This window comes from Xyrauchen texanus, chromosome 22 (genome assembly GCF_025860055.1).
Source record: "Xyrauchen texanus isolate HMW12.3.18 chromosome 22, RBS_HiC_50CHRs, whole genome shotgun sequence".
Taxonomy (NCBI): Eukaryota; Metazoa; Chordata; class Actinopteri; order Cypriniformes; family Catostomidae; genus Xyrauchen; species Xyrauchen texanus.
In genome coordinates this window covers 34539975-34564734 of record NC_068297.1, presented here as the reverse complement: position 1 = coordinate 34564734, position 24760 = coordinate 34539975, and the positions used below count along the sequence as shown (strand labels likewise).

Below are 24760 nucleotides of genomic sequence, written 5' to 3'. Positions count from 1 at the left end.
TGTATTCACTGATAATCTTGCTCTTGAGTGAGCTGTTAAATGCTGTGGCCATTTCTATACTTATAAATGGGAGTAATCGAAATTATGGCAGCTGAAGGAATGAAAGTTCTACCTTGCAGTTAAAAGAGTCATTCACCTTTTTGGGCCTGTTTACACTTGTCTACTTTATATATTTTCACTGATCGGAAAGCTATCCGATAATTAAAAAAAAAAACTTGGTCAAGTTGTAGTGCATCTGGCTGTTCAAGCCACATATGTCAAATTTGCTCCTCCCAAACTTGTATGACTAGAGAAAAGCTGCCCAGAGGCATTATAAATATGCCTGTTAAGTGACCCGACTTACCTTTGGCACTTTGCTTGAAAACCAGATCAGTTAGATTTGTGAATTCATGGCCTTGTGAACAGGATCAACAGATTCATTGAAAATAATGATTTGTTCATGACATGGACATCACTACTTTTCTCATGAACTCTCATTAATACACCATGGAAAGCTAGGGTGGATGTCAAGATTTTTTGTGAATAAAGACCTAAAATTCAGTCTGTTCCTCATATTAAAATCTGGTATGACTTCAAAATGACAGTAGCAGGAAGTTGTATGGATCACATTTATGATACTTTCATGGCGCTTTGGGACTTTAAGACCTCTGCACACTTATTATGAAATCGAAGAATTAACAGATGTGACGTCATTTAGAACAAAATCAAACCAAAAATAAAGTGTTGAGTTCGTTTTGGTTGTGTGTAACAGCTTTCCAGTGCGAACATTCTGGAAAAAGTCTTACCAGCTGCTGAGCACCTTCTTACTGCCATTGGTCGTGCCTCCTGGAGCTCCACCTACCTTGAGGGTGATGGCTAATTCCCATTCAGTCAGTAAAGATGACCACAACATGACAGCATATGTGTGTAGAGTTATTAGCAAGCTGGTGAAATCTGTACGATCTTTCACGCAGAGACATTATACAAGAACACGTTTACAAAATAATTAGTCTACAAAAGGAATCATATCCACTAAATTACTCTTAAGGGCTCATTCACTTTGTTGTTTCATGTGCTGTCTGCAGCCGAAAGCAATTCACACATCTGCCCAAATAAAGATATGCCTATTGTCATTCTTTTTCTGTATTCTACACATTAACATTCTTTTAGACATCCTGTGCAGTTGGATAAGTGACATCATTAATCACAATAACAGTGTAATTGGTGCATTTTGTGGCCATGTATAGTGTGCTAACGCATGACATGGCCACAAAATCCATAAGGTAAACCTTACAAATTTCACATTATCTACTGCATGCATATCACTTTAAATCATTATCGAATAGTGTATACAGCATCTTTTCATATATACTGAACTTCTTTGTGGCTCTGAGTATTGGAAACTGATATGGGTTTTTTAATTGCCGATATCCAGACAGCAGGGTGGCCGATAGGCCGATATATCAATTTAATATAGTAAATAACAAACTTAAATTTGCTTATATACTCTTAGGAAGAAGGAAATAACAGTACACACAGTAGTCCAGCAACAATGTGTGTATTAACAATCAAGTGGGAGCATGAAACGGGCAAGCACTTTAACATTATGCTCTGATGTCTGGACCGTTTAAATGACACTGTGTTGCACACCGGTCTATTATTGTAGTAACATGATGGCACGTAACAACACAACGAACTGTGACTGTTCGTTTACCTGTTGCAAGCAAGAGATTCTCAGCACCCTCAAGAAACAATAAAAAATTTAGTAAAGAAGAAGTACTTTGCCTTGAGTGTGCCTGGGCCTTTAAGCTTGAAAGCAGAATTTGAAGACCAGTACAATCCTCTTAATTTATATTCTTCAAAAGTGTTGAATTTACTTGTAGTACACAACAAGTACATTTACAAGTACTCCTGTTTTCTTTTAACCCATGAGGTCTTTCCAGAGCTTTTTAGTGCAGGCAAAGAACTAGAAGTCAACATGGTATCATAATTAGACAAGAGATGGTTGTACAGTGATGGTACACATTTGTAAATTGAGCTCCAAGTTTCTGTCCCAAATCAGATTCAATGTTCAGCACTGCTCTGTGACAAACTTTTCCTTGCCTGAAATTCACGCCTGTAGTGACGTGCCAACTCATGATTGGTCATTTCCACAGTCCATTCTATTTATGGTTTCACAGCACCACCATGGAAAAAGAAACCAATGGTGGAAAAGAAGCTATTAAGGTCTATTATTAACCTTAGTTTACATATCAATAAATTTGTGTCCGTAATATTTTTATGTTGAAACAATTTAATAAAAGCAATAAGGCACTCGAGAACATATCTGATGGGGTTGCTGGCACTCTGCCTTTCTGCCTAACATTCCTTTATTGTAGAAATACATTTTTACACATTTACATACAGAACATACACAGAATGGTATTTAATAGATAATAGAAGTGTGTTGGTTATTAATTAATTTATACAAATGTTTATACACAGTTGCCAGTGTAAAGGTCATTTTCCAGTCAGTGTTTCCAACTGGTTGCCCTGTTATCATGGCAAGACATGGCATGACTTTAACTTTTCAAAAACATTTAGGAAATAGGAGTGGGTATGAATGGTTGACCATGAAATGACTAGTTAATTAGTGAGGTTGAATAATGTTTTTATCCAGATTCTTAGTTTTGTAATGTAACTTTTAGTGAAACTTTTTAATGTTTTTTTTTTTTTTTTAGCAGTGGTTCTTTAAAGAGAATGAATTTAGAGATGCAACTTCTGAAAAGACTAGAATGCTGACAGTCCAACAATTAAAGGAATATTTCAAACAAAAATTAAATTTCTCATCATTTTCTCACCCTTGTGCCATTCTGCGTAACACAAATTACGATTTTTAGATGAAAATCTCCACTCTGTAGGTGCATACAATGCAAGTAATGGTGGCCAGAACTTTGAAGGTGAGTAATAGCTCAATATTTAAGTCCTTTTTTTTTTTGCTATAAAAAAACTAAAGAAAAGTGAAAATGGAGATTTATAGTAAAAAAAGACTTGAATATTGATCCGTTTCTCACCCACACCTATTGTATCATTCCTGAAGATATGGATTTAACCACTGGAGTCAAAAGCAGTCAAAAGGCTTTATGACATGATCATATTATAAGTGGACTTTGCCTGCTTTAAGTATATTTACAAAAGCAATATCTTCTTAGAAACAGCCATAACATAAACTTGTAACATAAAATAGATTACATGTCAAACTTATAAACTCAAAAAGAAAGGTCCCTTTTTCAGGACACTGTTTTAAAGATAATTTTGTAAAAATCCAAATAACTTTACAGATCTTTATTGCAAAGGGTTTAAACAATGTTTTCCATGCTTGTTTAATGAACCATAAACAATTAATTAAGACACTAACAGTTTACAGATGGTAGCCTATTAAGGTCACAGTTATAAAAACTTGGGACAATAAAGAGACCTTTCTACTGACTCTGAAAAATACCAAAAGAAAGATGCCCAAGGTACCTGCTCCGCTGCGTGAACATGCCTTAGGCATGCTGCATGGAGGCATGAGGACTGCAGATGTGGCCAGGGCAATAAAAAATATATAAATACTGTTAAACGCCTAAGATAGCACTACAGGGAGACAGGAAGCACAGCTGATCATGCTCTCAGTGGCAGACCACATGTATCAACACCTTCACAGGATCAGTACATCCAAATATCACACCTGCGGTACAGGTACATGATGGCAACAACAACTGGCCAAGTTACACCAGGAATGCACAATCCCTCTATCAGTGCTCAGACTGTCCGCAATAGGCTGATAGAGGCTGGACTGAAGACTCGTTGGCCTGTTGTAAGGCAGGCCCTTACCAGACATCACCGGAAACAACGTCGCCTATGGGCAAAAACCCACCTTTGCTGGAGCAGACAGGACTGTGCTCTTCACTGACGAGTCGCAGTTTTGTCTCAACATGGGTGATGGTCGGATTGCGCGGTTATCGTTGAAGGAGTGAGCATTACACTGAGGCCTGTACGCCGGAGCGATATCGATTTGGAGGTGGAGGGTCCATCATGGTCTGGGGCGGTGTGTCACAGATCATCGGACTGAGCTTGTTGTCATTACCGGCAATCTCAACGCTGTGCGTTACAGGGAAGACATCCTCCTCCCTCATGTGGTACCCTTCCTGCAGGCTCATCCTGACCCTCCAGCATGACAATGCCACCAGCCATACTGCTCTTTCTGTGTGTGATTACCTGCAAGACAGGAATGTCAGGGTTCTGCCATTGCTAGCAAAGAGCACAGATCTCAATCCCATTGAGCATGCCTGGGACCTGTTGGATCGGAGGATGAGGGCTAGGGCCATTCCCCCCAGAAATGTCCGGGAACTTGCAAGTGCCATGGTGGAAGAGTGGAGTAACATCTCACAGCAAGAACTGGCAAATCTGGTGCAGTTCATGAGGAGGAGATGCACTGCAGTACTTAATGCAGCTGGTGGCCACACCAGATACTGACTGTTACTTTTGATTTGACCCCCCTTTGGTAGAGAATCAAGTAGATTTATTTTTTAATTCTTAGGTGTGTTTACACCCAAGAAGATTGGCTACATGTGTGATCAGCGTACATACTTGGAGTTTCTGATATATTTTAACCTTGTACAAGTATTTTTCATAATATCTAAAAATTTACATTGTGTGTTATTTTGTATTTTGTGCAGGTGTAATGTATATATAATTTCCAGCATTATTGTATAACCACTTAAAAATATCTTATGGATGTTTATAAGAAGACATTGCTTTTGTCACTATTTTAAGAATGTGAAATGTCAGAATAATAGTAGAGAGCATGATTTATTTCAGCTTATATTTCATCACATTCCCAGTTGGTCAGAAGTTCACATACATTTGTTAGTATTTGGTAGCAGTGCCTGTAAATTGTTTAACTTGGGTCAAACATTTTGGGTAGCCTTCCACAAGCTTCTCACAATAAGTTGCAGGAATTTTGGCCCATTCCTCCACACAGAATTGGTTTAAAGAGTCAGGAGTCAGGATTATAGGCCTCCTTGTTCACAAATGCTTTTTCAGTTCTGCCCACAAAATCAGATTGTGGTGAGGGCTTTGTGATGGCCACTCCAATACCTTGACTTTGTTGTCTTTAAGACATTTTGCCACAACTTTGGAGGTATGCTTGGGGTCATTGTACATTTGGAAGACCCATTTGCGACTGAGCTTTAACTTCCTGGCTGATGTCTTGAGATGTTGCATCAATATATACACATAATTTTCCTTCCTCATGATGCCATCTATTTTGTGACCCCCACAACATGATGCTGCCACCCCCTGGCTTCACAGTTGGGATGGTGTTCTTTGGCCTGCAAGCCTCGCCGTTTTCCCTCCAAACATAACGATGGCCAAACAGTTAAAAAAAATGTCATTAAATCAGAGGACATTTCTCCAAAAAGTAAGCTTGTTGTCCCCATATGCACTTGCAAACTGTAGTCTGGCTTTTTTTTATGGCGGTTTTGGAGCAGTGGCTTCTTCCTTTCTGAGCAGCCTTTCAGGTTATGTCGATATAGGACTTATTTTACTGTGGATATAGATACCTGTCTACCGTTTTCCTCCAGCATCTTCACAAGGTCCTTTGCAGTTGTACTTGGATCAGTTTGCACTTTTTGCACCAAACAAAATTCATTTCTAGGAGACCGGCTGCATGGTCCCATGGTGGTAATACTTGCGTACTATTGTTTGTACAGATGAACGTGGTACCTTTAGGCATTTGGAAATTGCTTCCAAGGATGAACCAGACTTGTGGATGTCCACAATGCTTTTCTGAGGTTTGGCTGATTTATTTTGATTGCTAATTTGCTAATTGTCTAAAGGCTTGACATAATTTTCTGGAATTTACCAAGCTGCTTAAAGGCACAGTTAACTTGGTGTATGTAAACTTCTGACCCACTGGAATTGTGATATAGTCAATTAAAAGTGAATCAATCTCTCTGTAAACAAGTTTTGGAAAAATTACTTGTGTCATTCACAAAGTAGATGTCCTAAACGACTTGCCAAAACTATAGTTTGCTAATATTAAATCTGTGTAGTGGAAAAAAACATTTTTGTTTATTTTTGCAATGCCATTTAATGATGTTAGTGCTGCATTAATCAGGGGGCCCTGAGCTGTTGTGAGATCCGAGGATATGTGTGAAAGAGAGACACATTTGACTTGTTCAGTTTCTCTTTCTCTCTCTCTTCTCTGTTCTCTCACTGTTTGCTCAATGAAAGGCTAAAGAGAAGAGAAGTGGGCTGTGTGTGTGTGTGTGTACTTGAGAACAGATGGCAGCTAGTTAGCCTGGCTTGGACAAGGTAATTACCGTGCACTGTGTTACTTAACTCTTTACTGGTGCAATCTGTTGGATTTCACTCTGATTCATTCTCTTATTCTCAAATAGACGTCTAATCAGGTTTACTCTTAAAATAATATTTTCTAAATGAGCTAACAGACCAGGCCTTTGTGCAGTAGAGCATAGCTAAACTTTTACAACTATTGGTTCTGTTGTCCAGGATTGGCCTTTTTATTTTACTTCTCTTAAAGGGATAGTTCACCTAAAATTGAAAGTCCTCTCATCATTTACTTACCCAAAGGCCATCCCAGATGTGTATGACTTTCTTTCTTCTGCTGAACACAAGTGAAGATTTTTAGGAGAATTTCTCTGCTCTGTAGGTCCATACAATGCAAGTGAATGGGTGTGAACATTTTGAAGCTCCAAAATCCACATCAGGGCAACATAAAAAGTATAGATCAATATTTAACAACTGGAGTCATGGATTACTTTTATTCCCCCTTTATGTGCCATGAGAGTGAGTAAATCATGAGAGAATTTTCCTTTTTGGGTGAACTATCCCTTTAACCTCACTCTATATTTCTTCCTACCACACTTTCAAATCTTTTCTCAAATGAGGCAGATCAGCAAGGGAATGCACACTGAAGTTTGAATTTTGGATTGAGTTTCATTTGACAAGACGGCTCATTTCTTGAAATACATCACACATTCTAAATTAATGACACATTCTGTAATCTCAGTCAGGGTGTAGATACATGAATCATTTGCAGTGTTTGCTAAGACAAGCATCACTATTACTATTGCTCAAACTTGCCTTTCGGGATTTGAACAAACCCCAAGCAAATTATTAAACTATGATGCATAAAGGGGCGGTCAAACTAGACTTTGAGTATGCCAAATTATTGTGGACACCAACAGCCTAGCAATGCCCTAGCAACAAACCAGAACACCCAAGCAATGGCCTGACAACCACCCACAACACCCTTGCATTGTGGAGGTGACGTTTGCATGGGGAAGCACTACCCATAAAAAAAAAAATAGGTAAAGCCCTTTCTGGTTGGCTTGTTTGCAAGAAGCATTTGTTTGTTTGTCAGCAAGTTTATCTCACCCTTTTGTATATCAGATGTACTGTTTCTGAAGAAGTAGCTCAAGTGTTAGTCATTTGTCTTGTTGTGATAACAGAGGATAAGCGGTGCCGTTATGCCACTGAACTGGAATGTAAGTGCATAAAAAGCCCTGCTAAGGGTGTTTGTGTGTGTGTGAGAGCTGTGGGACATGTAAATCTGAGCATACTTATGCAGAGTTTCTGCCATGGTTATTCAGATTTGTCTGACCTTTGCTTTGCTTTTGAAACAGATTTCGTACCATGGCAGTGAGGAGGGAGGAGAGAGTGAAGACTCGGAGGGTGAAAACCAAGAACTGGCACAGATCGACAGAGGTTTGTGTTTTGCCACATTCTGCCACATCCATATGTACAGTATATAGAATATTTTTGCCACATGCATTGAGTGGAATTCACTTCCTTGTAATCCTTAAAGGGATAGGGCACCCGAAAAGGAAAATTCTCATCATTTACTCACTCTCATGCCATCCAAGATGTGTATGACTGACTTACTTCTGCAGAACACAAATTAAGATTATTAGAAGAATATTTCAGCTCTGTAAGGGCATACAATGCAAGTGAATGTTGGCCAGGACTTTGAAGCTCCAAAAATCACATAAAGGAAACAAAGAAGTAATCCATAAGATGCCAGTGCTTAAATCCATATCTTCAAAAGCAATGTAATAGGTCTGGGTGTGAAACGGCTCAAAATTTATGTCATTTTTACGCTAAATCTACACTTTCATTTTTACATTTACATCTGAAAGTTAAAGTGGAGATTTAGAGTAAAAAAGGACTTAACTATTGTTCTATTTCCCACCCACACCTATTATATTGCTTCTGAAGATATGGATTTCTTTTATGTTTCTTTTATGATTTTTGGAACTACAAAGATCTGATCACCATTCACTTGCATTGTCCGTAACTAGAGAGCTGAGATATTCTTCTAAAAATCTTTGTTTGTGTTCTGCTGAAGAAAGAAAGTCATTCACATCTGATATGGCATGATGGTGAGAGAATTTTCATTTTTGGGTGAACTATCCCTTTAAAGTTAGAAACCCCAAACCATAAGCGTTATCTAAACAATGTATGGCCCATGCCATATATGCACTTATTCACAACTTGCAGCACATACTGGCCTAGCTTTAGCTTAAAGCAATGAGATCTGATCAGATATGGTCTGGGTAGTGTGGTATAGTGGTGACAGCTCACTGCTGGGTTGAGTTATGTTAAGTGTTGTTCACACTGACAGCAATTTGCAACAAGTTACCAGAAGTCATACATTTTGTGTGACAGCAGCCATTGGTAATGCACCAAAGAATAGCAGTGACAGAGTCCAGTGACTACCTATATGATTTAAGACAGTGATCTTGTAATCAGCCCTTACTTATATACTGTACTCGAATAGAGACACATACTAGCCTTCAACAGTACTGCAAATTGTGAACGCCCCTTAAGGAACAAGCCACAAAATATCACCATTGTATCTTTGGGCACTGCTGCCGGATGCTTCTTGGGGATTGTCCCTGAATTTGTATTGTAAGTGACTTTGGATAAAAGCATCTGCTTAGGCTACTTTCTGCTAAATTATATTCTATACAGAGCGCCGCCGGAACTGCGCCCTCACCCCTCTAGCCACCAGTCAACAGCACAATCAGGGCGTGCTCTCTCCCGCCCACCTACGCCGTTTTCGTCTTCTGCTGGACACCACCCTGGATCGTCACAGTTCTGAAGAGGAGCTGGAGTGCATTGCAGGAGCCCCAGGGACTGAGGCGGGGAGAAAGTGGCACAGGCATGGAGACATGAGCAGTGCCTCTAGTGATGAGGAGGTGAAGGATCTTTGTGGGCCAAATGAGCCTGCTGCGGGGGCTCGCTTGAGTGCCGCCTCTCCCAGCCCCGTTCCTTTCAGCTCCTCCCCGCCTCGAGCTCTCAAACCATTGCACATGCCGACCCGCCTTCCTGTCCGGCCCATCATCCTCAACCACTTTGAACAGCCTTCCATGCCTTATTGGCGGCACAGGCCCGCTTACACGGGAGAACTCGGTCGGCCCAGCCTGGACCTGGAGAAGATGCAGCAGGTTAGAAACACACTTTTTTTTTTCTTTAGTACAGTGACCATTGGTAACTCAGTTCCAAAACAAATGACTGAGTCTTTTAAGTATACAACTCAAAACATTTCTTACAAAAATTGAAGCAAATTCGCCACTGATCAATTTCACATGCAAATGAGCTTTGCAGCAAACTTGTGCCAAATTGTCTATTGTTGCCAAATGTTTGCTGCAGGTTCGCCACTACTGGTGAAGAGCTGCAAACTTCTGGCAAACATTTGCAGTGAATCACAAGCTCATTTGCATGTGAGTTTGCAGCAAATTTGCCATGAACTCTATTTTTGTAAGGGATACAGTGCTACCTCCCGAATAAACGACTCTTATCAACCGTTTTTTAGTGAATGAAAATCTGAACCCCAAGTTGTTCATTTTATCATGTCTGACTAGAAATGACTGTACATAAGGCTTGTGAGACTTAAATAAGAGAAATTAGCCTCATTGATGGTTGTTGATATGGCAATATTTAGATAAAGATACACATTATGGTAATTGGTGGTATTTTTCGAAAAATTCATTAATTAAAGCTGATGTAAGCAATTTTAGCAATCTGAAGCTTTCACATTACTGAGCCGTTGAATTAGCCATGCCCCCTCATTCCAAAACCCCGCCTCCAAAACTAAGCAAAAGCAGATGACAAACATAATGAATCATAGCCTCAGTGATCCGCTTCAAACACAAAACTATGAGAATGAGCAAAATGATTGGCAGGTGAAAACGGTCTATGTCCACGGTCCGCGGACACATTTTTGTTTGCTGTTTACAAAAGTCTACTGCTGTTACAGAGATGGGTGAGATATCTCATGACATTTATTTCATTAATGTCTTCAAGGGATTTGGAAAAATTGTTGCATACTTGTTGCAAAATTGTTGCATACAAAAGGACTCAATGCACCTTTAATACCTTTAAATCTTGCATGTCACCCCAATGCTGTGAAGGGGGTGACATTACATGTAAACATTAACCCTAATGCTTTATCTAAATATTTGATATGATACAGTGTATACATATTTAATGAGTATGCAATGAATACACTTTTTATTTATCTGTGCATTCATTTGAATTGTTTTTATGCATTTTGTAAAGTGTTGTAATGAAATCCCCCATGCTGGTCTTTTCGGCATACTACTCAACAAGGTAACTTACACAATATACACCCCTCCTTTGACCATTAACCACCCTCAACCACTGCTTCACTTGCTTACCCATAAAGACCAGCTTGATCAACCAGCTTCACTAGAAAAACTATGTTAGTTTGCCCAACCTTACTTTCTTGACCAGCTCTAAACCATCCTGGACCATCATGGGAAATAATTCTTGTCTTTTCAGCAGTGTACTTAAAAAAGAAAACCTTCTTAAATTATTATAACTATCACCAAAATACCCTATAATTATCTAGATGCCTATCTGGATCTTCAGAAAATAAATATCATCAGGGCACTCAAGTACAGCAGTCCTTCTAAAGTGAGTGGCTAAATTGTGAAAAACAAAATCTGACAAATACAGACAACTACACTTACTCATACAACTCCATGTGCTCCAGGGCTTTGTGCCCGCCACCTCCAGAGAGAAAGAGAGGATGACAGATGCCTGCCCCCCTCCCTCACTCTGAACAAAAGGCTGGAGTGTTTGAGCCAAATAGAAAATCTGAGTGAATGAAAAAGCAGAGTGGGACAACAATCTATAGAAGTTATGTTCAGGTGTTCAAATATATAGACCAGATTGTGCCAGGTGGGAGAGTAAAGTCTAGAGGGACTTTAGAGAGGAAGAGAAAGTGAGAAACAGCAAGAGTTGAGTAGAGGGAAGATGGCTGTGAGTGCCATATGACTCTTGGAGTCTATGGCAAGCGCACAGTGTGTGTGTGTATGTGTGTTGGGTCAAGTGTATAGGGGGGAGGGGGGGGGCAATATGGGAGACTACTCAAGTAGTTGCTAAAAACTCATTTTGCCTTAACCCTTTCAGTTTTGAATCAGTTGTTCCTGCAGCTCAACTGGTAGAGTATCAGTCATCACGATTACTGAATACTCAAAACCAAGAAATAGTCACATCCACGCACCCAACTACATACTCTCATTTTAATTATAAATGACAGCTGTTATTTTAATATGTTGAGCCACACTTGGGCAATGGTTATGTTAGTTCCTCATTATTAATGCTTAAGAAAAATTCCATTCCTGCACACATGCACTTCCAGTATGTAGGGGTCCAGCTATTGTTTGAGTGAAATTAATGGTTTATTTGACAGATGTCTAAATGAACTCTAGCACGGTTGAGCTTGACAAACATTATCTCCCCTTTTAGGAACTTTGAAATGAGGCCGAGGTCATTTCAAACTCCAGTTGGGCTTTAACCATGGCTGCTTTCCAGTCACGCAGATCTGAACACATTTGACAGTTCCTGGGTTGTTTTTTTTGACATGGGAGTTTCCCTTGTAAAACAAAAAGGGCTGCATGAAATGCACATTAATCTGTCAATCCCTATAGGTTTTATCATAGTCATTGTAATTTTCAGAAAGCACTGGTTGTTTTTACTGTAACTAAAGGCCTAGAGTCGAACAAAATGAGTTCTAAAGAAAGTTAAAAGAGCATTTAATCCAAAAACCCTCATGAGGATTTATACACGCATACTTTTTTTTACTTATGTGAAACCTAATACTGACAAGGATCTGTCAAATTGTAAAAAACACCATACATGTACTCCATACAACTGATGTGCTATACTGTATTTGATGTCTTCTAAAGGCATACAAAAACGTTGCTGTCTGGCAAAATTTGCAAATCACATTATATTAAAACTTGTCACTCGAAGATCTATTGTGCCAGTGATGTGATGTGATGTGATTTAATGTCGATTAAACAAATGTCAGTGATGCCAAATGTGATGGTAAAGATTTTAAGTGAGTAATACATATGGTCTGTTCCTCAAACAAAGCTGTCTTATGTCTTTAAAAGATCACATTACGTAGGACAATGCAAAGCATAGACTCTGTCCCAAGAATATTGTTTTTCAAATGAGCTCTAAACAGAGTTAACCCCTGCTCTTGAGTCAGCAGGCCTCAGTTAAGAAATGGTAGAGCTCTTGGTAAGAATAGCAAACAGAGTTTCACGTTTGTCCTTAGGGGGTGGCCCACAGGATGTTTTACTCTGTTACATAAAAGAACCATTAGTTTTGATGGCCACAGTGGACCTAAGCTTTCAGGGTTCCTCTAGAAGAACACAGGGGCAAACAAGCAATAGGTGTTTATACGGGCTAGAAAAAAAATAGTCTCAGTGTGTGCTGTGGCGTGGACATTGACTGTCAACATGTAAGGCTTATGAAAGGTTTATGTCATTATTTTTAACCATTATTTCTCCTTTCTGCTCTTTGTTTCAGAAAATGCTCCTTAAAAAAAACTGTGGTGGGAAAACGAGAACTATCAAGATTCGGGTGAGTGTCCAAAAAATATCACAGTGTCATGTTGTAAAGGACTTTGCAATAATAGCAGAAGTATATATTCTCAGAATATTTCTCAGAATTTTAACAATATTTTTTATCTCATTATTTATTTATATATTTTATCCCTGAAATGGGTCAAAATGTTGTTTTTTTTCTACCAGATTCAAAATGTTAAATGTTAAATTCGATTAAAAAACAATATACAAATACTGTGTATACGTACAGAAGCAAGGGAATGTAATGGCAGAAGAGGTATGGTATTTTGGATACATATAAATAGACTAAGCTGTGTATTGCACATTAATTATTGCACAATGGGGCAATTTTAACTGTTCATGAGATGATAGTCTGAGGGGAAAAAACTGTTCCTGTGACTGATGGTTCTGGTGCTCAGAGCTCTGTAGTGCCTGCCAGAAGGCAACAGTTCATAAAGTAGTGAGGGTGAGTGGGGTCCAGAGTGATTTTTCCAGCCTTTTTCCTCAATCTGGAAGTTTACAGCTCTTGAAGGGAGGGCAGGGGGCAACCAATAATCCTCTCAGCAGTCCGAACCGTACTTTGTAGTCTTCTGATATCCGATTTGATAAACCAGACCGTTACTGAAGTACTGGACAGACTCACTGACTACGTTTCCATCCAAGTATTTTTTGCGCATCAAAATAAAGCTGATGGAAATGCACATTATCCCTAAAATGTCACAAATGTTGACATAATATTTTTCCGTTTTACTCTAGACATAAACTCTATGTCGATACATCAAATGTAGTGAAAAAATGGTTTGGAAACACTTTTTGTTGATAAAACTGGCACTAACGCAAAAATGTAGTTTCACATGACAGAGTTTGCCCCAATCGTTGTATTGAAAGCCAATTTATTGTACGTGATTATGGATTGATTTTTATGGCATATAGGGCTGATTTGCAAATGTGACACTTCCAGGAGTGCCAACACAAATATCTCGTGCACGCTGAACAAATGAATGGCCGCTGGTGATTAATTTAATCGCGGTATCTATCCGTTTATTTATTAAAGTTGCTTTTCCACACCATTCAAAATAATAGACAGCAGTCAATTATTTAATTAGCTCACAGTACAAAAAACATATCATTTCTGTGCTTGAAGATGTTTTAAATTAAGAATAAATAAACATTACTAGGTGAAAAGCTTCAGCGTGTTTTTTTTTTTTTGGAACACCTACTGCCCAATTCTATTAAATTATTGTTTAGTGTATTTTTTTAAAAATGCCGGCAAAATCACCTGTATTAAATAAAATGGATTACCAAACAAAAAAAGCATTAAATTAAAAAAATATTATTACCAAACAAAATTATTATTTTTTTAGACCTATATATGCCTTTTCTCAAACTTAAATTAGATTTACCCTGTTCTGTAGATGAATAAAGTCGGCTGAATGACATTCTCAGAATGTTCTACACTTTTTTCAAGACTATAAATTATTAGAACTATTTATCCAATGCTGAGTTCACTTTCAGAAAACTAGCTTTTGAATATTTTAAAACGTTTACATATTTTAAATCTAGCCCACTTTACCTTGGATCACATTTGCTGCTTCTTCTGAAAATGTACATTTGCACTTTGAAGCTAAAATAAATTTTAGATGATAATCAAGTTTAGTTGGTCGTTAAAAGTTGTTGGACAAATATGCGGGACATAATGCAGTTGTGATGGTGATGCTTTTGATTAGATGATTGTTCAAAATACTGAATATCAGGAATGTATCAAATATGTATACCCGGATATTACACTGCACATTTTTTTTTCTTTAATAGCTGTGCTATTAAAAAAAAAAATTAGGGACATCTGGGAGGCGAATTAGCGATAAACACACATTTCGGAATGAAAACAGCTTCAGGGCAGATTTCTTTTGCGCTAAACCAAAACTTATGCTACACCCTTTTTATTGATAAAAGGCCATTTGAATGGAAACGGGCAGAAGGAGGCAAATGTCGCAATTTTCTTTTTCGCATTTTGACTTTGTCGATAACAAAATAGCGCTAAAGGTGGATGGAAACTAGGCTAATGGCTGCTGAGTTGAACTGTATCAGCAGCGCCTGTGGCAGGTTGAACTTCCTCATCTGGCGAAGGAAGTACAACCTCTGCTGGGCCTTTTTCGTAATGGTGTCAATTTGGGTCTCCCACTTCAGGTCCTGTGAGAAGGTAGTGCCCAGGAACCTGAATGACTCCACTGCTGCCACAGTGCTTTTTAGAATGATGAGGGAGACGTCAGAAATGAAGTGATCCACAGTTGAATCTGATTGCACTATTTTTTTCAGTTTCATTTTCATTTAGTTAAAATAAATAAAATTCAAAGATATATATCAAGCTGCCTTTCATTATTGTGTAGGATATTTAGCAATGGAAATTACACCATAGCAGCACTGAGTGTCCAAGCAATGGTATTACTGGTTATTTATATATATATATATATATATATATATATATATATATATATATATATATATATATATATATAAATAACCAGTGTGTGTATATGTATATATATGTGATAGCTAGACTAGGGGGGCTTACAGAAAGGATGTTCCATATTGTAGAGCGCATCCAAATGTGGTGAGCTGGAGACGTGATTGTAAACACACATTCACGTTGATGAAATGACCCCCTTTTTTCTTTCTTATAAAAAAATCTGTAAATAAATATTGAGATTTCGATGGATTAAAGTGTGTCATTCCTCATTTCCAAATGAACACGTATAATGTCAGTGAGGACACCTACGTTTGCTATAAGGTAAATTAAAGCTAACAACCTAACATTAATTCATTGATTCAGGTGTTGTTAAAGTGATGGTGTGTGATGAGATGTTATAAACAGTTCTTTTCAATAATACTAATGTTATGAGGTTTTTTAATCTCTATCAAGTGATGTTTTTCTCTTTTAATGTAACTGTATTTGGGTTTCCATCAAGCATTTTGAAATTGTGCATAAGAAATCGTTAATGGGAATGCTTGATATGCAAAAAAAACTTTCTAAATTCGCTTAAAATGTAATGTGCTTGGAGGAGGTGGATTTTCTAGAATTATGAATTAGTTAAAATGCACATTAAGGTGATGGAAACGGTTTATTCGCAATACAATGGCGTGTTTTGACCATTCATGCATGTGTTTTGAGCGTGCGATAGCTTGATGTGACTAGCTCACCGAAAGGTCTGACCTTGGCACACAATTCTTTGAACATAGCACTTGGAAGTGTTAAACCGACAGCTGGCCAATAAAGTAGGTTCTCACAATCCAGTTTCGAAAGCGGGTGCTCCCAGGGATGCGGAGACTGATGGTATGTGGGAATCGCAGCTATTTCAGCCTACATTATATCAGATATTACACTTATTCTGCAGTGTTTTGTGATGCATTCAATAAAATGAGATGCTTGCTCCAATCTTGCAAATAAAATGGTCCCCAAAGCAAGGAGAGGTCATTCAGCTGCTCCATCATGACCAGGCAGCTCCCTCATGATAATGCGCATTACGTAGTGGGTGGAAACGTGCAACAATTTGTAGTAAAATTTTTAGAAATGCAAACATTTTGATTGGAAACTCAAATTCAATTCACAGTCTGTACAGTTTTCAATCAAATTACTGTGTAATTTAATAATGTATTTTACAAAATTAATAAATAATATGCTTTAAATCTCACTTTTCGTTAAACATATATTTTATGGAGTGATGTGGTTGCGGTTTTAAACCAATAATATCTAATTTTTACTCATCACGTGAACGCATATGAGGGATAATAGATACAACACATGCAAATCAACAAGTTACCTACCCTGACAACAAAATCAACAACAAAAATTGTAAACAAAACCATGCAAATGGCCAAACAATGCAACCATATTATTCATGCCCCAGTGCATGCTGGGATTGGGAAGAGAGTAAATGGGACTGAACCACAAACATAAATATAAATAAATAAATTAATTAGTCCAAATCACTGCTGTGCTTGTTGGTTCAACTAAGAATGTTGTAATAGAAAAGCTGCATTGAGATGCATAACTTGCATTCATCAAAAAAACTAAAATAATCAAGGAAATCTTTTCAGCATTGTTTACTTGAGCTAAAAAAAAATAAAAAAAATGATATATATAATATATATATTTTTTTTACAGTGTATATTTTCTTGATATATTCAATTTGTTATGCGTATGATAATATGAGAACATGTTTCGTGTTATACTAAAACAAAAATGTATTATTGAAAAATCAACTTAAAAACAGTCAGGATTTTTTTTTATTCCATTTTATTTCTACTTAAATTCCAATTCTACATACTTGAAGAATTACCTCAATTCAAATTCACTCCATTTTCAGGAATTTAATTGGCATTCTTTATTTAAATCTGAATGGTGCACAATAGAGGTAGAACGATATATTGGTTTTACCGATTAATCTGTGCCGATAGTTGCTTTTTGGAACTATCGGTTATCGGCAAAAATCAATGCAGATAGTTGCCGATAGTTTTTATTATTATTATTCCAACATGTTCCTCTGTGGTGGGCACTAGAAGATTTTCCAGAATGTGTCGGTTCTACAGTGTAACAGTAGCCTCTAGCAGTTAAATATTGGGATTTTGGTTTAACAATTAAGTACATCTGGATTTTATGCCCATCAAAGTAAGGAAAGACTTAGAAATGTTTTTAACATTCTTTATATTAATCGGTTATCGGCCATTCCCACCAACTTAGTTGTCTGTATTGGCAAAATCCACTACTGGTCAGTCTCTAGTGCACAACCCAGGACTGTACATCCAGAAAACCTCTATTTCATCTGCAGGAGATTGGATATCCATTTTATTAGATTAATGGAAAGAGCTTGAAGAGAACAGAGGAGCAAGGGATGGAAAGGAGGAAAGAGGGAGAGAGAGAGAGAGCGTGTGTGTGTGTGTGTGTGTGTGTGTGTGTGTGTGTGTGTGTGTGTTGGGATGAAGTCATTTTCCATTTATAGAGTGCCGGCTGTTGCAGCATCTGCAGTCATAGAGAGAAAGATGTTCATGATTTTACTTCCCCGTCATGATGTTGTTTTCAACTTCCTCTCTCTCTTGTCTTTCACACTCTCTTTTCCTTTGCCTTTTGTCCTTGATTGTTGACTGTTATTATGTTAGGAATGCAGTGATCGGTTTGATATATTCTTTGAATTGTTTTAATGACACATTTACAAAATAAAATGCTACCTGGGTGGCCACATCCCCTGTTCCTTTCAGACTCGATCTCTTTCTATGTGCCTTCTACACAACTTTCTAACCAAGGTTATTAAAAATGTGCATTTTCAAATGTATTATTTCGTAACACTATTTTCAGTGATAATTGCAGAAATTTATTTGTTAGTTACGGTTTTGTTTAATTAGTGGACCCGTTTTTATGTATTTTAGTTTCAGTGTTAGTAGTTATAGTTGAAGGTAATTTTTCCCAGTTTAATATGCAGTGATGGCAGTAAATAATTCACAGATTGAAATCCCTGAAAAGTGTGAACACTGTGGCTCTGTGGTGCTATCAAAACATTCCTCTGTTTGTTTAACCAGCCTGACACGGCAACACTGGCTCAACCAATGACATGACTTTGGGGCAGGACACTCTATTTGTCGAATGGCAAAGAGAAAATACTTTGAAAACCTGTCTGAAACCATTCATTACCTATTAAACTGAATGGCCATGAACAAAGATGGCAGCATGGAGATTGCATACATTTGGAGCTGCATGCACCAGCCAAGCAACTGCCAATGAGATGAATGGGGACATTAATACATCATTATGGCAACCTTACTTGTTAACGTTTAGTTAGTTAGCTTGTTTTCAACCACATTTTATTGAATTGTATATGTTGCTTTATTTTATTTCAGTTTACACAATTGTTTTTCTATCAATAGTATGTGTCTTAGTTTTTGTTTTATTAATGTAAAACAACCCTGCTTTGCACCCTGCTCTTGCTCCATTTTCTCTTATCCTTCCATGACTGCACATGTAGAGGGTAGGCCCCTCATTTTATCTCAGAGCCCATGTCTCTTTGCTGGCAGTGCTCCAGGTGAGAGTGGGAGATGGAGAGGGAAGCGTCTGTCAGGGGGCCTGTTGGGGAAGAGGGGGAATCATCAGGGGGATTTAAGGTCTGGGACGGGACCAGAGGAAACAAGGGCTCAGGAACAAGAGAGAAATTAAACCAAGGATGGAGGGAGAAAAAAAGAGAGTCATTGGTGGATGAAGACAAACAATTCCACTGCTTGGATGAGTGCTCTGGTCAAAGCTAGTTGACAAGACAGATGCGAAGGGTTGAGTATAGTGTAATGTTTTGAAAGCATTCTGTGGTTTAAGTGTATCAGAAAAATGAAGAAAAGCTTGACCTGTTTGTCATAATTGGTAATATTTTGTGGTGATTGCTAGTACTACTGCTTGTAAGGGCAGGGGATTTGAACAAACCACTAAACATTTGAACAAAGTGTCAAACTTTGAAAGTAACTTGTTGTGCATCATTTGCGCTACAGACATAAATGATACCTCAACTTGTGGGGGTTATTGGGGAGAGGAGTGCTATTTTGTTTCTAAGCAATCTGGCTTGATTTTCACTTGCCGAAATAAAGTTGGCAAAAAAAATAAAAATAATAATAATACATAAAGTTCCATAGACTTAATTTGAAGGAGGGACCCCAGGCATATTTAGTGTCCTTAATTTCATAGATACTTGGGGAGGGCTCTTTTGACCACCCTAGCAACCACCCAAAACACCATTGCAAAAAACACTAAAAACCACTTAGAATGCACTTTCAACCACATAGCAATGCCCTGGCAACCACCAACAACAACCTCATGGTTGCAATTTGTGCATGGATAAGTGGTTTCTAGATTGTTTTACAGATATTTGTAAATGTGAAGGCTTGTAGAGCTCTTTAAAACTTAAGATGGCTGCTACATTTAAAAGAACACTGTTTGGTAGCTTGTCATTCGCTGTTAGGAATGTGAGGATGAAACCAGTTTAAAATGATTAAACTTGGAACATTGCTTCCTGAAGGGAGATTCATGGAAAACAGCTGCTTGTAGAAAGTTAATGGAATTAAGCAGGGCTGCAATGAAAGACTGATGCCTCTGGTTCTTTTTATTTTGATGAAGTGTTGATCTGGCCCCATGATGGATTTGAAACCCTTAAAAGGGGTGGCTGTTTGACAGAAAAGGAGCTTAACCCCATGGTTCTTGCACATATATCTTTGTGAGTTATGCAGCTTAGGCAAGGCTAGATTTAGCAGGCCATATGTGAAACATATTAACTTCTGCTTTCTTTCACCAGGACAGGAACTCCTTGCTTGGGGATTTCAGATTTTTGCTAATATGGTTTAACTTTAAATATCATTTTGTTGCTGTTAGCCAGTGATGTAACGCTAGAGGAACATTTTACACACAGTTCAGTGAGTTAGTGTTGTAAATGTAGCTTACAAATGCACTGCATTAGCATTAACGTTAGGTAGGGTTTGAAAGACAAAGATCATAAGAAAATATTCAATGTTATTGTATTGATGTGTTTTATTAGTTACAGCGAAATGTATGTTTCGGGTAAAAGTAAAAAATCTGGGGCAGGATTCACATAAATTTTCTTAAGAAAGAAATTAAGAAAGTCCTTAAGATAAATTATAAGATGCTTGTAAGAAAATCAATTAAACTTAATAAACTTAATTTCTCTGCTGTGGTCAAATCCGCTAGGGATTTGGATGGGGGTGAAAAAGAAAGTTTCAGCTTTCTAATGTTAAAATTATTATGTTTCTATGACCTTTAAAGGTTGCACGAAAGAGAGCGATATTTGCAGCGCATTCGTTTGAATAAGCATGATTGGTCATCACATTAAAAAGCTTCAAAACAACATTTAATGTTTGAATTTGGTGAAAACATTTACATGGTTTGAAAGCTGAAAATAAAAATAGAATTAGTCATAAAACAGTCAGAAACGTGTTTTGGACTAAAATCACATTTCTATATAAACAACCCATTGTGACTTCAGACTAATACTCACTGTTTCAAAATTTTGCCACAAGACATAAAGGACATGCATGAAAACATGGTTTTAGTGTCATACAACCACGTACTAACCTTTTCTGTGTAAAGTTATAGCCAATTGTGAAAATGATGATTTGAAGAACTCTACAGCTCAGATAATACGAGTTTTAACAGAAGAATTAATGCATGTTTTTATAAAATTATAAGATTCACATTTCTGTTTAAACCCTCCAATAATTGGCCACATTCATTTATTATTTAAAGAAAAGGAGGGACGAGTCAAAATAAATTTTTGTGGTAATCAACATTATGTCACAAATGCTGTCAATTGAGCTAAACTTGTAAGGACCCGGAATGTTCTTTTAAAACAGCTTTCCTTATCATAGAGCTCTTGAGACCATAAATGTGGCTATGTTTTGGTTCTCAAAACACAAAGGCTTGGTCTGGATGAACTAATACACTGTAAGTTCATGAGTTTTGATCGAATGCCAGATGTCACTTGACCAAAATTAAGAGCTCTGCAGCAGTTGTACATTCCAGCAATAAAGGAGTGGGTTCTGTCAGATGTGTTGTTGGTATGCTTACAATAAAGACACAATTAATTCAATTTGATGGCAGAGAGTTCATACACACAAGCATCTGTGATACCAGACCTTGCAGCAACAGTGGTCTTCTTTAGGATTCTATATGTATAGTTTGAAAGGTGCTAAAAAAATAAGTTCCATGTTTTTGGAGGGATTTGTCTGTAGTGCAAAAAACTACACAACAGCTTTCGTCATGTTTTCATTGTTAAAATAGCCAAATCTGTTGGATATTTCTCCCCGTTTTTCCTCATTGGAATAAATGAGTAGCTATGGTAATGGTGAATTGATTACCCCCACGCTAAACTACGACAGAACCAGAATGCTTCCAAGGCAATATCCACCAGAGTTCAGCAAGGCAAGTTATGATTGGTGGATTAAATGCTCAGTGTGATTGGATAAAGAGGACTTCCACAAAAAAAAGAAGGGCAATTTGTGAATTGAAACCTGGCAGGAAAGTCTCAAAAGAAAGCGATCCAGACACATGACGATTTGCAAATGCAGATTAAATGAACCATAAATAAATGTAACGACATTCACACATTTTTTAATACTAATTAATTTAACAACTTCATAGATACCTATTTGAAAGAACGTTTTGAATTTAAGTGAGAAGTATTTGTGTGGGCAATTAGCGAAATATGTGTGCTCTCACTTGTGTATTTATGAATTGTATTTTGGATTTGTGAATCTGATTATGTGAATTGTGCTGTGCATTTCTAAATTGTATTTTGTATTCTTTTTGAGATCATTCTGGCTCCATAATGGGCCACTACTTCCAATGTACTCCAATACAAAATCTGGGCCCTGAAACAAAACCACTGCTCTAATAAAATGAATTGCTTCCCACTTGAACTTGAAGTTGCCTTCACACATTTCCTTTTTTGTTCCTTTACAGAATCTGAGTAGTGGCCGTCATGCTCCCAGATATTCCTATGATCCTTCCATCTTTGCTTTCCGCTCACTGAGCAACGCCCCACCCTGCAGCCCCCTACATCCTGCTGAGGAACCTCCGTGTGCTTGAGGGAAAGGACTGGAAAGTCACTGAGACAAAACATTACAGATTTGTGGACCAAAAATTCCCAACATAAAGACAATGAGTGTTTTGCATTGCCTTTTATTTTTCAGGATATTAGTATGAACAAAGGCCCAGTGATAAGGCCTGATAACAAAACAGGAAGTGTGATCAGGGCTAGAATGTATGAGAGGAACGAGGAGATGGCAACCTTTCGCCTTTAGCCGTCTCATCCTCTCTATCTCTCAGGAAACCCACTTAGAACTTATTATGATGATAAGGCCATTACCACTATGTGGACTACCTATTAAACCGCAACCAAATGGTAAAAGGAATAAGGAGAGTTTGGTCAGTGGCCAAATGGTAATGATGTGATCATAACATTTTGGATAAAATGTAAGACCATATTGAAAGTATTTGGTTGTTTGGACAGCAAAATGTGTTGTGAGACAATCAGTTTGATGCCAGAATGGGCCTTAAATAGTTCAATACATCTGGTTATTAATCTAACTCAATAGCTCCATAAACAGAGTGAACCAGAAAACCCAACAATCCAACATAATGAAAATATACAGCAGATATTCCAAGTTATTGTTCATGTTTAAATGTTATGTAAGTAACAATGAAAATATGTCAGTAAAGAATCTGATTTGTATTCCAAAGTATTTAAATAGTAAGCAAAACAACAAAGAGAAAGAAATATTACACTATACTAGAGTCTTTCAAAATTGTATATTACACCAGTGGAACTTGCGCCTTGTATTAGCACACTTAAGTACATAAAATACAAAGTCTTTTACAATTAACATCTAGTTTATAAGATTTCAGAGATAAAATAATAGCCCACACATACACATTGGCTATATTCGGAATGGAATACTAGTGTACTGCTTACTGCATACTGTGCAGTTTACACTGTATACTTCAATATAAAAAGGAAATGCAACAACAAACTCATTACACTGTTAATTTTGCGAGTTCTCGTTCTCAAGACTAGTTCTCGAGACTAGTTCTCTTCGTAAAAATAAAAAGGGTTAGTTTGCATTTTTATCCAATTTCAAGAAACGTTTTCTTGGCAGTTCTATCAAATAATGAATTAAGATGTTAAAAGTTGTAGGTTAAAGAAATATTGCATTGTGAAACAAACGTATTTTGCAGAATGTTTGAATGCTGTGCACCGTATAAATACTAAATACTTCAGAAATCGTTAGAGTAATATGCTAGTATGCTATTCCGAACATTGTGGGTGTCAATTTGTTGTGTAGAAAACAAAGTACAGCACTCAACATGAGATCTTAAATATGGACCGTAAGCCTTTTGAGGGTTTAATTGTGTTGAGTACACTCAACGACATATTTCAGTACTTTTTGTTGAATGTAAACAGCTACAGTGCAGCCCACATAAGGATCAATAAGCTAAGCCAATCAGAGTGCAAACAATAAGGATACATATTCATAGTTTTCACCTAGGTGTTACATGTATCTATGTGAAACTAATACAATATTTTAATTAAATGTAGCTTTAGGGGCATATAGTACATGCTTGCAACATGTGAAAAGTTGTTCTCAGTCTCTATGCCTCAAACGAGAAAAATAAAAGTTTCTTCCCATTTTGCGTACAGTTACTTTACTTGAAATACTGTTCAACTCACATTACGACAGTTGATAGATATCTTTGTTACTCTTAATTGTGAGAGTGGTTTAGTAAAGCTTTTGAACTCAAGTCTTAAATGGATAGTGTCCATTTGACGTGTGGGGTCACTTGAGCTTTTGATGTTCCTTTGGGCAGTTGAGACAGTTGGTCCCTGTATTGTACACAGAGTCCTTCAGATTTGGACTGCACTGTACCACTGCTAGGATTGAATGACACTTCCCTGTAGACCTAATTGGATGAATAGTGCGGAAGCAAATAGCATCCTAATGTTTTGTCCAGACAGGCAGCAAAAATTTATTAAATACATTTTTGGCATACCAAAATACAATGTAAATTTAAAAAAAACATTGAATCTTATTTTTACAAACCTTATCTAGATCCAACCATATTTTTATGTGGTTTTAAATCTGATTAAACTCTGATTTTTGGATGTGTTTCAGTCTGAAAGGTAATATTTCATTATTTGGGACACTGCATATATGTGATGTACACAATGCAGTTGGGTATTTTGCTGCATCAAAACTCACAATTTCCTCTTTCTCCATGCAGTGAACTACGTACCATTAGCTATAGT

General features: G+C 37.4%; 1 protein-coding gene across 1 annotated transcript in view; it reads left to right on the top strand.

Annotated features, from left to right (window-relative positions):
• Positions 1 to 24471, top strand: part of si:dkey-16j16.4 (uncharacterized) — a 38118-nt gene extending 13647 nt beyond the window's left edge. The window contains exons 2-5 of the mRNA XM_052153567.1: positions 7653 to 7734; positions 9001 to 9476; positions 12877 to 12930; positions 22417 to 24471. Of these exons, the coding sequence (XP_052009527.1) occupies positions 7653 to 7734; positions 9001 to 9476; positions 12877 to 12930; positions 22417 to 22542 (738 nt within the window). The 3' untranslated portion in view covers positions 22543 to 24471. The remainder of the gene's footprint in view (positions 1 to 7652; positions 7735 to 9000; positions 9477 to 12876; positions 12931 to 22416) is intronic.
• The last annotated feature ends 289 nt before the right edge of the window (positions 24472 to 24760 follow it).